Source organism: Pleurodeles waltl, chromosome 6 (genome assembly GCF_031143425.1).
Source record: "Pleurodeles waltl isolate 20211129_DDA chromosome 6, aPleWal1.hap1.20221129, whole genome shotgun sequence".
NCBI classification, from domain to species: domain Eukaryota; kingdom Metazoa; phylum Chordata; class Amphibia; order Caudata; family Salamandridae; genus Pleurodeles; species Pleurodeles waltl.
In genome coordinates this window covers 739,822,022-739,834,287 of record NC_090445.1, presented here as the reverse complement: position 1 = coordinate 739,834,287, position 12,266 = coordinate 739,822,022, and the positions used below count along the sequence as shown (strand labels likewise).

At 45.1% G+C, this 12,266-nt stretch overlaps 1 protein-coding gene across 2 annotated transcripts in view; it reads right to left on the bottom strand.

The window, feature by feature from the left end:
* Positions 1 to 2,510: 2,510 nt before the first annotated feature.
* HSPA12A (heat shock protein family A (Hsp70) member 12A) overlaps positions 2,511 to 12,266 on the bottom strand; it is a 365,561-nt gene continuing 355,805 nt past the window's right edge. Inside the window, exon 12 of one of the 2 annotated variants that reach the window (XM_069239265.1) lies at positions 2,511 to 6,292. In XM_069239265.1, the coding sequence (XP_069095366.1) occupies positions 5,655 to 6,292 (638 nt within the window). In that variant the 3' untranslated portion in view covers positions 2,511 to 5,654. The remainder of the gene's footprint in view (positions 6,293 to 12,266) is intronic. The other variant, XM_069239266.1, reaches the window with a different exon arrangement.

Sequence of the window (12,266 nt, the reverse complement as noted above, 5' to 3'; positions counted from 1 at the left end):
TGATTGTGGTGAAATTGCACAAGTGCCCTCTCTGACTTTTTTTTATTCCCCTACACTCTGGGATTGCTGACTTTGCAGCGATCACTGGGACTGGATTTGGGAAGTCAGGACTCGGCGTCGTGTGTGTCGTGAGCTAGCGTTTTCTGTAACTTAACAAAACATTTTCACTGGTGCAGAATTTCCATGTCCTGGAAGCCTCGGACTGGCTTTTATTCTGTGCAACATTTCATCAATCTGTACACCTTACAGTGTACTTCCACCAAACAGCACATTTACCCGAACTTCTGACTACACAGCTTGAAGGTGTACTCATCTAACAAAATGGTGTGTTCTTGGGGAACACCTGGGCCTTTTGTGTCTTAATCCGGTAATGTAATCTGCAGTGCACTACTACAGAAGAAAAGTCAATTAATTTATGCCTGACAAAGCATGCGTTTGTGACTACGAGAGCCTGTTCACGTTTAACTCCGACCTGCAAAGTGTCAAGGTCGGAATTGTGGCGCTTTCGTGGGTGGAGACATAAATACATTGGAAACCCTCATAAAGGCAAATGGAAGCGAAACCCCAGTGCGGGCAAGGTCGAACAATTCCCAACTTAAGTATGGGGTTGTTTGCACCATATGCTCGACTTTACTAGATTTCAGGGAAAGTTTTCTTAAAGCCTTTACCCAAGAGAGCCATTATAAACCGGTGACCTGTTCACAGTAGATTACATATAAACACAGCTGGTGCTCTTCGAGGTCACTGACTTTCACAAACATCCTTGTCAGGAGGGTAATCAGTTACCACTGTGTCCTTTAAAGCCAAGGTTCCCTTGCTTACAAATCTGACTGATGTTCGTCTAGTGAGTTTTACTGGGCCATATGTGCGAACACTTTTTCCCATAGACATAGAATGGGTAAAAATCTTTGCTACATCTGGCCCACTGGCCTTACTTAGAGGAGGACGGTAATGTTACATGTGCCAATAACACAATAGCTTCTCCTTTATGGCCGCAGGTAGGAATCCTGCCACCTACAGTTTGAACAATGGTGGATACAAAGTTGGGGGCAAATTACCCGGCCCCATCAGCTCTAGGGGGGGCCCCTTCCGACACTATGTAAGGGAGGCGAGTCCCTGGATGAAAGCTCCTGAGTCCGCAGCGTGGGTCCCCTCCGTCTATTTTGCAAGGGGAGGGGGGCGGGGGGTCACTCAGGTTTCGGTACTCCGCTGCATGGAATTCACTCAAAACGTGCAATACAAGTGTGGGGGCTATCAGCGAGCAAGTCTTGACGATCTGCCATTGTAGTTCCCCGAGCGCAGCAAACGTTTACATTTTCCCTTCCGGTGATCCCTGACTGATTGCGCTTGGAAGCCTGAATATGATGATGTGGACAGTCGAATCACAAACTAGTCTACGGGGGACGAAGGTAAGAGCTACCTATAGCACTTCCCCAAATAGCCGCCAGGTGGCAGCAGCACGCAAAAACTAGAACTATTTAACATATTCACTCTACAAACAAAAGGTGAACCAAGAAAAACAGTGGTGCAGTGTTATAAGGAGGCCAGTGGAATTCTATTATGGAAGAGGGGAAGATCAAACCATGCGACAGTGTTAACTAAATTATGCGACAGGGATAGACAAATTATGAAGTGCAATGCGGCGCATTTTGCGATAGTATTACATGATTTGGTTTGCCGTTTTTTACGTTAACACTCCTTGGGCAAATGTTTCACCGTATTAGTAATATATTAGCACCCAAATACAGCAATACGAAAATCGCAATGTGAGAAATCTTTGTGAAGGGCCATCCACATTGCCTCAGACGCAAATATTTGTTTTAGTTAAAATCAGCAAACTATGCAGGAGATGATGGATTATGTGGCAAATGCGGCTAATCCATGCCTGTGCTGTAAATGCCGCAACTGCAGGATTGTATAATTCCAGTGGCCCTGGTTATAATAGGAGTATTATGACCCAGCAGAGGTGCAGTGGCTCAGATAAGGCTAAAATATCCCAATGTGTGGAGTCCTATCTGAGAGAGCGGCGACATCTCATGAGATGCAGTACAATCAGTGCTTTAGATGGGCAGGCACTGTCAGTTACTGAGTACCTACACTTCTCTATGAAAGGAAGAGTACCCGCACTTGCCAGCATTTCTGCATTACACTTAGTGGGAGAGTACTGGTACTTCTCTGGAGCAAAGAAGTACTGTGGATAGTGAGTACCCGTACTTCTATATTTTCATTTAAAGCACTGAGTACAATATTCGTGAGGGGTTGTTACATGCAAGAAGACCAATGGCAGATGCAGAGATGTAGATTGATTTGCAGTGACAGGCAACTGGTGCAGTACCTCAAATTGCTAAAATATTTATAACGGCACGATTGATGTGAATTCAGGCTTTTAATGTGATGTTAAATGTAGACATTATTTATATTAAATGCTGATAGAAAGTAAGATTCGTGGTTAGAGATTTTGCACTGGTTTGTCTCAGGCATATTTATGTATTTAGTTCAAATATATTTTCATGTATTGTGTTACAGCCCTGAGGAAGTTCATTCTTGAACGAACGCATTGGCTGTGGCTGTATTCATATAAATAACAACGGAAGGAAAATAACAATGTTTTATTATGTGGAGTGGATATAAAGAAGGCACAAAAACTTCAGACGTTATGATTGGACTTTTTCTTTGGCTGCACCACTATACTTGTAATTGTATGCTCATCTGCTATGGAGAGCTAACAGCGAGTGGAGGATACTAATGGAGTGCACCAAGACAACAACTGGGGGAGATTTACCTAACCGCTGTTGGTAGTTGTTTAAACGTGTAAACATGTATCTTATATCTGTAGGGGTCTCAATGAGACTTCTAGTATTCTAGTAGCAGGGATACCACGAGCCGAAAAGGAACGAGACACTGAAAGAAAGAGAGGCGGATACAATTAGTGCCTCATTTACAGTTGGATGCCAAGGAAAACCAGCAATTAATGTCCTTATGAAACACTAACATTGAGGAGAAACTACGAGAGCATGTTCTCCGCCATGGTTTTTCTGTGCTCGAGGTAATTCCACGGATATTGTAATTGGATACATGGCACAAGGAGCCTCGAGGGAGACATGTCTGCGCAGGGGAGCAGTTAGCCACCAAACGCCCCCTTAATGCCTAAGCCATAGTGTGACCAATGCAATATTTTCCTCCTTCTCTTTAGAGAACAGAACAGAAGCACAAGCATAACAAGGAGACTCCGTGCATCCACAGACTCACACAGAAACTCACCCAGGAACAGTGGGAGCGCGCGGCAGCAGTGCTCCTCCAGGAAGGTCAAATCTAACTGGTGCACAATCCGGACTCATCACTTTAGGCTGAGCGGCAAAGCAGCAAGGTTCTGAGACCCGCAGCCCGCGGTGGTTCCGGACTTCCAGCCAACGAGACTAAGGGGTGCTGTGAAGGTTGCTGTGGAGCCGGCGTCCTACACTGCCCAGTGGAGCGGGCTGGCTGCAATACTCCAAGCAGTTCTTGAGAGACTGTACCTCTGTAGCTTAAAGAGAGGGCAATGGAGGGTGTAGGAGATTTAGCAAGATGAATGGCCTGCGCCTTTGCAGTAGTATTTCCTCCACAGCTCACCAACAAGGCCAGATGGGCCTGAGTAATACTGTAAAAGGGCTGCTTTCCAGGATAAGGCCACAATCATCGGTGCAGAAGTCTAGAGCAGAAAGCAGAATACGCGCTTCAGTCCACTGCCACATTCGAACCATGAAAGAAACCATTTTGAACAAAGACCAAACTTATCATTTCTGGAGGGATAGAGTAAAAGTAGAGAATTTTCCCTAGCACCTTCATTCGAGGTACTGTATTTTCTTTTGAGATTGTTTCTGTGGCTCACCACTAATTTTGGCATTGAGCAGAATTTTTTGTGTCATTCCTAACCACTTGAAAAGTGTTTTCATAAATTTTCCACCTTCCACTGTCTCATCCCTTCACCGTCTACACTCAGCCTCAAGGACAATTTTTTTGGTAGTTTATGTTTAAAATGTATGTTCTTCATTTCCACTCTTCTGCAGACAAATTCCACTTCTTTCAGCTACCCTGGCAGATGAGCAGGTAACTTATAGGGAAACGCCAATACTCCATTCAAAACTCAGTACTAATTTCCACCATACGTCCCACGATTGTTCCCACGAAGCTTTTGGGGATCCAGGACGGAAGTATTCAGTGTTACATGGAAAGCAAACGCTTCCTCCCTGCTGCCATTTTGGTGTATAGCAGCCTCCGTCCTCGCCTGTGTCAGTCCAGAAAGGGGACGATGGGTAATGCAATATCGGGCGGACTGTGTCCGGATGGGTATGTTGCCTTTGACAGCATGAGGCTGTGTCGTCACCTCTAATAAGTTCTTTACCTCCACCTGATGCTAATGTATTTCTTCTCTTACATTGAGCCATGTACACTTTTCAGTCTTTCACAAGCTCTGTGTTCCTTTAAGGGGAAAGGTATTTATCGCCAAAAACCTGGTGATAAAGAACAGGTTCTGATCCACGATCCTGTGTGGACAAGGATATTCTATAAGGTAGACAGGTAACCCGGATGCTGGAGCACATACATCTGCCCAGCTGGTGACGTTAAATTACATCATGGAGTTGTAGGGCCCCTGAGCCCCGAAGGGCTTCGTAGGTTAAACAGTTGCCAGGGCCAGGGATCTGGTCCTCAGAAACAGACTGGTCTACGTGGGCATCGGAGCATTCCACAGTTGGCTTGTGCCTCTGAATCGGTCTGTGCCAGGTCTAACTCTGAGATCACAACAATATTGTCCTGGTGTCTGGAGTAATCGTAGATTTACGGCATGGTGACTGAGTGCTTTTAGGAAAACCAAAACGTAAACATGGTATGTGGTTTCAGTGAAATGTGTAAAGTTCCATCGAAGTATGCAAAGTTGCAAGGACAGGTTTAAAGTGGCGAATTCATAATGAAATGTATAAAGTTGAAGCGTAATGTGTAAGTATGTAGTGATGAATGATTTTATAAAGAAATGTGTAAACTTGCAGTAACGAAAAATTCAGAGTACCATACCCAGTATTACAATGAGCTGAAGAAAATAGGAAATGCTGTAGGAAACTGAAACCCATCCTGCGGAAAAATACTATTCACGACTTTGCAGCTGCCTCACCAAAAATCCTAGGAGCCCTAATATATGTCTGGGTGTCACTCGGTTGAAAAGGACACGCCCTCAAGGACCAGTGCACATTAACACTTGATCCCCTATGACTTATCTCTGAGAGCCATGTCTTTAAGAGTAAGACACGAGGCTGAAATGAATCCTATCTGAAGATATTACCTTCATCAGATGAGTGATTTTGTGACCCTGCTAATCTATAGAACAGAAAGTATGTGGGAAAAGCAAAAGACACAGAAAAGTAATTTTCATTACTTTGGTCCACTGAAGGCTATCTGATTACAGTTCAGGAAGTTGAATATCTGTTGCAATCGGTCACTAGACACAGTGAATGTCCACGTCAGCAACCTAGATTAGGGCTGGTGTCAGGAAAGCAGCACTTGCCCAAATACGTCCCATGATGACCTCATGAGTTGTTGTTGGGGCTGCAATTGGATCAGATCTTGTGCAAAGACAAGTTGCATATGCGCTGGGAAAGGCAAGAGGGCAGGGATATAGGCAATTAGCAACTTAAGAAATCAATGCCGGCCTTGACACTTTTAGAACTGGCAACGTCAATAGCCATGGCTTTGATTTCTGTGTCTCCAAATTGCATCAGCGTTTGGATTTCTCTGCGGCTTGGAGCAGAAATGTTATCTGTCCCGGTGAGATCTAGACGCAAGGTGCCACACTTCTTCACCCCAGGGTCAGTGATAAAGTTGGCAGTATCTTGATCGGCACTGTAGATATTGATGACGATGACCATTTGGGAGGGCTTCGCTGGCGTGTAGCTGCGTTTGACTGTTTCCCCAAGTGCAACAGATTGGTCGGCAGTGATGAACTTGTCGAAGACATCGGTGCACCAGCGTGTGCCATCTTTGAGGAGCAGCTTCTCAGGTGGGTGCTTGCCCTCCACATAGCGGTTCAGCACCCCCACTCCGTAGGTGAGTGGGGAGCGGCGCACTTTAATAACAGCAGGGTCCAGGCCAAAGAGCACAGCGCCTTTGAGGATTGTAAGGCCCACATCATGGGGGATGATCACTCGGCATTTGTCACCAAAGGCTTGCTGGACAGCTTGTTGAAGTAGGGGTGATTCTGCAAACCCTCCCACTAAGAAGAGAAACTTGACACCAGTGACCTCTGGCTTCTGGAACAGATCACCTAGAAGACAAACACAACTCCATCAATCTTGAGATAAAATAAGTTATCCACACACAAATATTGCAAGTGAAGTCCCTGACTCCAGGTGGTGATTACAGAAGACCACCTCACAATGCCTAGACCATCCACAACTCAGCTCCTCTCTTATTACTCATTGATTGTTTACATGCTGTTGACCATGTGCAGCGCTCCACTGTCTTTTAGCTAGGTTTGTGCTATAGAAATTACATATACATACATACACAATACATATTTTCATCTAACTCCGATTTTGGCTTCTACTTAGGAAAGCAACAATGTGCTCTTCATTTGCTAACGAGTACTACAGCTGAGGAGGCATTGATATTGGCTGCAGATTAAGATCTCCGGACCCATTATCTGTCTGCTAATGCATCATAAACATTGTTTTATCTCCAGCCACGTCTTTGGCCCATACGATGGATAATCCTCTTAATCTTTTTGGGTCTTTTTAAACTCTAAGACTGTTTTTTCCACCACAATTAATTGTGAAATGGACATTATTTTAGTTATTAATGTATATCTTACTCAATCACATCTCCATTTAATGGCGGAGCCTCCACAAAAATACCAATCTAATTTTCCTGCTCGTTTTTGAAACACAATGTAATAGAAAGGAAAGGCCTGGGGGACTATGACCGACTGGACCTGAAAAAACTCATGTAGCCATTATGAGGGTCCCCCAAATGCCGAAGTTTAGGTGTAGGAAAGGTATGTGGTCAATGCAGAATGACACCAGGTAGCAGACCACGGTCAAGGCCATGATAAGTTATTTAACAAGTAAATGTGAAAGGGTATAATTGTGTGCCGGAATGTTAATGGCTTGATTTACAAATTGTCAGGGAGCCAGAATATTGATATATTTTGAGCTAAAGAAGAAATTCAGATCCCTCCTCATGGAAACTCGCCTCTAAGTGATCTGTAAAACCCGTTCTGGTTTGCTGAGCTTACACTATATAAACAAGCCACATTAACGTTCATGAGAAGACAACCACATTTCTGATACCTACACCTTTTAGAATGAGAGTGATTAAATTAGTAAAGCACCATGAGGCAATAAGTGTGATGCTGAAATTAGAATTCCAAGGTGACCTTGGATAGTACGCACACTCAGGTATGTTTTACAAACATAAGACATTATATGACATGACCACTGTTTCCTATTTCACGGCCGCAACTTAATTTATTACACCAGCCTTAAACCTCGGAAGTAAAAGGTGAAACAATTGACAATTTTAGCTTTCTCTTAATACTTTGGGTACCCACTTTGACATGTAAGGAATAATGACTATGAGACGAGAAACTTTGGAACCATATGAAAGTGATAACACATCTAGCAGAATTTGACATCATAACAATATTGCAAGTCTTAAATTCTTGAACAGCTTTTCATAACTTCTTTTTCTAACATTGTTTTCAAAATATAATAATCATGTGCATTATATTATTTATTTACAATGTGGCACATCAGGAATTTACCAGACTGATGGAAAATAAGCAGGTTGAGCCACACATGATAAAGCCGTATCCCAAGCCTCCCTTCAAATGAAGGCACCATGATGTAAGCAACCCCGAGTGGAGCTACAAGGTAAAGTCTACCAGCAGGCCCACTTCTCCTCGAGCCAGCCGTCACCCACATCAGAGCCAGTTTAGACCAATTTTGAATTCGACAGCAGGTGCCATTACCATGTCCATAACCTTTGTTTTTACCACATTTTTGACAAACTTAAAAATCTTCTGCTATGAGGAATCTTACGAAGAGGTGGGTGGGAAATTGTTGCTTCGCATAGGTGCAGACGAGAGCAGAGATGAACAGGGCACAATGGTGGTCGCCTGGGTTTATAAACCTGCCCTCTTTCTGAGAAACACCACCACCCCTTGATCTGCTTATGAGGTCCTGAACACTCTTCCCTCCTTCTAGAGGGTCTCTTTATTCATTGCTAAATTTGTAACTAAATAAGTGCCAGGGCCCTCGTCAGGAGGCCACTGCAGCTTGCATCACCCATTGCCCCTGCCAGCATTGCCGGTGACAGTACCAACCCAACTACTAACCATCACTCTCCTACAAGTGTGACAGTTCCAACTATTTCATGCCCATATAATTTTAAGAATAGCTCGGGTGGCAGGTATTCATCATTTTGAATGTATATTTAATTAATAAACACCTGTTGCGCTCATTTCTAAACTAGACTGACAGGTCCACCATGTGGCAGATTGTCATAAGCGCCAGTGTTAAGTGACGGTGCAGAGCACCAGAAACAACCGACTCAAGTTAGCACTGTCTTTATCTCAATAAACAGTCAAATTGATGAAGAAAGTAGCCTCAGGGGAGCGCCAATAGCACGCTTCAGGAGAAAGCTTCTTAACCAGTCTCCTCCTGGATGCAATAAAAAATATGGACTACTGTGTTCAAACCCTTAGTGCAACTAAGGCCCTCACCTCACTAATTGCAGGCATATGCTGCATTTTCAATTTGGAGTGTTTTTTTTTGCTTTTGACATTTGTCACTTTCCACAGTTTAGCACTTATTGTGTTGGGGTCATTTTAACATTTCACCGAATTTGGAAAATGATAGAAGATACAAAGAAGAAGAAAAGCTCTCCAGTAATCAAAAATTATACTATACACATAAGCTTTTGAGCTGGTTGATACTATACTTCCTTCTCATCCAGAAACCGATGCTTAAGCTATCTTTTCTTGCAGATACTTAACATTTTCCAGAATTGATTTAACTTAGGGGTATTTTCTCTTTTCAGGCTATATTACATGATAGACTGAATCCAGCTGTTTAGCAGTCAATTTTTCGCTTTCACTGACTGTGGGCTTCACAGATATTGCAGAGTTCGGGTAGTCAATAGCTCTTTATTTTCTTACCCAAATGCTTTGATTTCTGTTCAGAAGGATAAAGGATTACAATGTACATAACTTAAATATCAGTGATCCAATACTTATGTTGAGGAACGTAGCAAAATTAGTTGGCAAGAAATTACATTCCTAGCTAATATAAATAAATAGTTTATAATTTATGTGAGGAATTGGGGTGTTGGTTGACTGGGGTGTGAACCTTGGTCAAGTAGCAACCACAATTCTTGTCAAGCTAAGTCACAAGCAAACCCCACATTAACCTGTGCTCACCTTCTGGTAGCTTGGCACAGAGCAGTCAGACTTAGCTTGAAGGCAATGCTTAAAGTATTTGGGCAACACTTCAAACAGTAAAACAGTGACAACACCACACAAAAAGGATCCCACACCAGGTTAGAAAAACAGAATTTAATTTAATAAATAAAACAAGACCAAAACGCCAAAAATCTAACATGCAGAACTTGAATTATGAATCTTTAAATTGTAAAACAGCTCTTAGAGACAAAAAACGCTAACTGGGGATATCTGGTCATGCTGGACCAGTAAAAAGTTAAGGCTGCTGCAATGGAGATCGGGCTTGCTACAGGGACCCCGTTAGGCCCACTGAATGAAAGTTGCTTAAATCCTGGTTGCAGAGTGTTGCATGGATCTGAAACAAAGAAGCATCGTGCAACCGAGACGATGCATCAGTTCTGAGATGCGGCGAGGCTGTGTTGCAAGGTCCCAATGCATCATCTTTGAGGATCTGTCAACAGGGCTTGTGATGCAAAGGTCGGTGTCCAGGATACGTGTCGCAGTCAAGGGGATGCCCTGGTTCCGATAAGCCTGAGGCTGCGATGCAGAGGTTCAGTGTCCTCATAGAGGCTGCCATCGATTGGACATGTGAGGAGCTTGCGCTGGGGAAAGTGTAGCGCTGTGGTGGTTCAGAGAACGACGCATCGGTCCCAAGATGCTGGGTGCAGCAGCAATGTGAGTATCTTACATCCGTTTTGACCCACGCAGTAGCAGATGTGTCAGTTCTGCTCCAGGAAGCAGTAGCGAGGCATTCTTTCTGCTCCCACAGCAGAAGTTGCATCAGTTCTGCTGGAGCAAACACCTTAGGCCTACTTCCAAGGGTCCAGGGCTGGGGTGGCACCACTTGGCAGGCAGAATCACATATGGCAGAGTCCAGCTGCAGAAGCAGGGTGATACTTCAGATCAGGAGGCCAGCCAACTAGTACTTGGAGTCAGTCTGGGTTCTGGGTTGGAGAGATGTAGGTCCAGTCCTTCCTACCACCAGGCAAAAGGTCAGCACAGCAAAGCAGGAGTCCAGCAGAGTAGCAGTCCAGCAGAGTGGCAGCCCTTCAGCAGTACAGAAGTCCTTCTTGCTGGCAGAGTATCCACAGATCCAGCAGTGTACTGAAGTGGTGGTGTCAGAGTTCCAGTACTTATACCCTGTTGGTCCTTTAAATTGGGGGAGGCTTCAAATACATGCCTTTGGAGTGCACAGGGTCCCTACCCTTCCTGCCCTAGATCCAGGCTCACTACAGGGGGTTATGCAGCCCTTCATGTGTGAACAGGACACAGCCTGTGCCCAGTCCCTCCCTCCCATTCTGCCCAGGATGGCTCATCAAGATCCATCAGTTCACACCTAGGCTCCCATTGTGTGTCTGTCTATGAGGAATACACAAAGCTCAGCTTTCACCAGACACGTGAGCACAGACAGGCAGCAGACACTAAGGGGGTCATTCTGACCCCGGCGGTCTAAGACCGCCGGGGCCAGGGTCGGCGGGAGCACTGCCGACAGGCCGGCGGTGCCCTGCAGGGCATTCTGACCGCAGCGGTTCAGCCGCGGTCAGAAGAGGCAAACCGGCGGTCTCCCGCCGGTTTACCGCTGCCCTTAGAATCCCCCATGGCGGCGCAGCTTGCTGCGCCGCCATGGGGGATTCTGACACCCCCTACCGCCATCCTGTTCCTGGCGGTTCGCCCGCCAGGAACAGGATGGCGGTAGGGGGTGCCGCGGGGCCCCTGGGGGCCCCTGCCGTGCCCATGCCTATGGCATGGGCACGGCAGGGGCCCCCGTAAGAGGGCCCCGCAAAGTATTTCAGTGTCTGCTAAGCAGACACTGAAATACGCGACGGGTGCCAACTGCACCCGTCGCACCCCTGCAACTACGCTGGCTCAATTCTGAGCCGGCGTCCTCGTTGCAGGGGCATTTCCTCTGGGCCGGCGGGCGCTCTTTTGGAGAGCGCCCGCCGGCCCAGAGGAAATGTCTAAATGGCCGCCGCGGTCTTTTGACCGCGGTGCGGTCATTCAGCGGCGGTACCTTGGCGGTTGGCCTCCGCCGTCCGCCAGGGTCAAAATCAGGCCCTAAATGGCTAAAGTAAGAAAATGCCAATTTTCTAAATGTAGCATTTTCAAAATTGCAATTTAAAGTCTGACTTCACCACAGGTGTGATTTTAAACTGTGATCCCAGGGACATCAAACTTGCTATCTCTTTTGAATTGGAAGTTATACTTACAGAAGGTTATAAGGCAACTCCAATGTTATTCTATTGGAGAGATAGGCCTTGTGGTAGTGAAAAAAATTAAGGGGTTCACACTACTAGGACATGCAAAACTTAAAAGTATATGTCCAACATTTTTAAATACACTGCACCCTGCCATTGAGGCTGCCTAAGACCCACCTTTGGTTGACATATATAGTTATTAAAAAGGAAGCTTTGGGCCTGGAAAAGGTTTGATGTTTTCAGGTTGAAATGGCAGTTCAAAACTGCACACACAAGTTCTGCAATGGCAGGCCTGAGACATGTTTAGAGGACTACTTAACTGAATGGCACAATCAGTGCTGCAGGTCCACTAGTAGCATTTAATCTACAGGCCCTGGGCACATGTAGTGCACTTTATTAGGAGTTAAGTAGAATAAATATGCCAATGGGGTATAAGCCAATATTACCATGTTTTAGGGAAAGAGCACAAGAACGTTAGCACTAGTCAGCAGCAGTAAAGTGTGCAGAATCCTAAGGCCAGCAAAAACGAACTCAGCCAAAATAGGAGGTCTGAAGGTAAAGTTAGGGGAAACCATGACAAGGATGTCAGGTCTACCAATTTGATC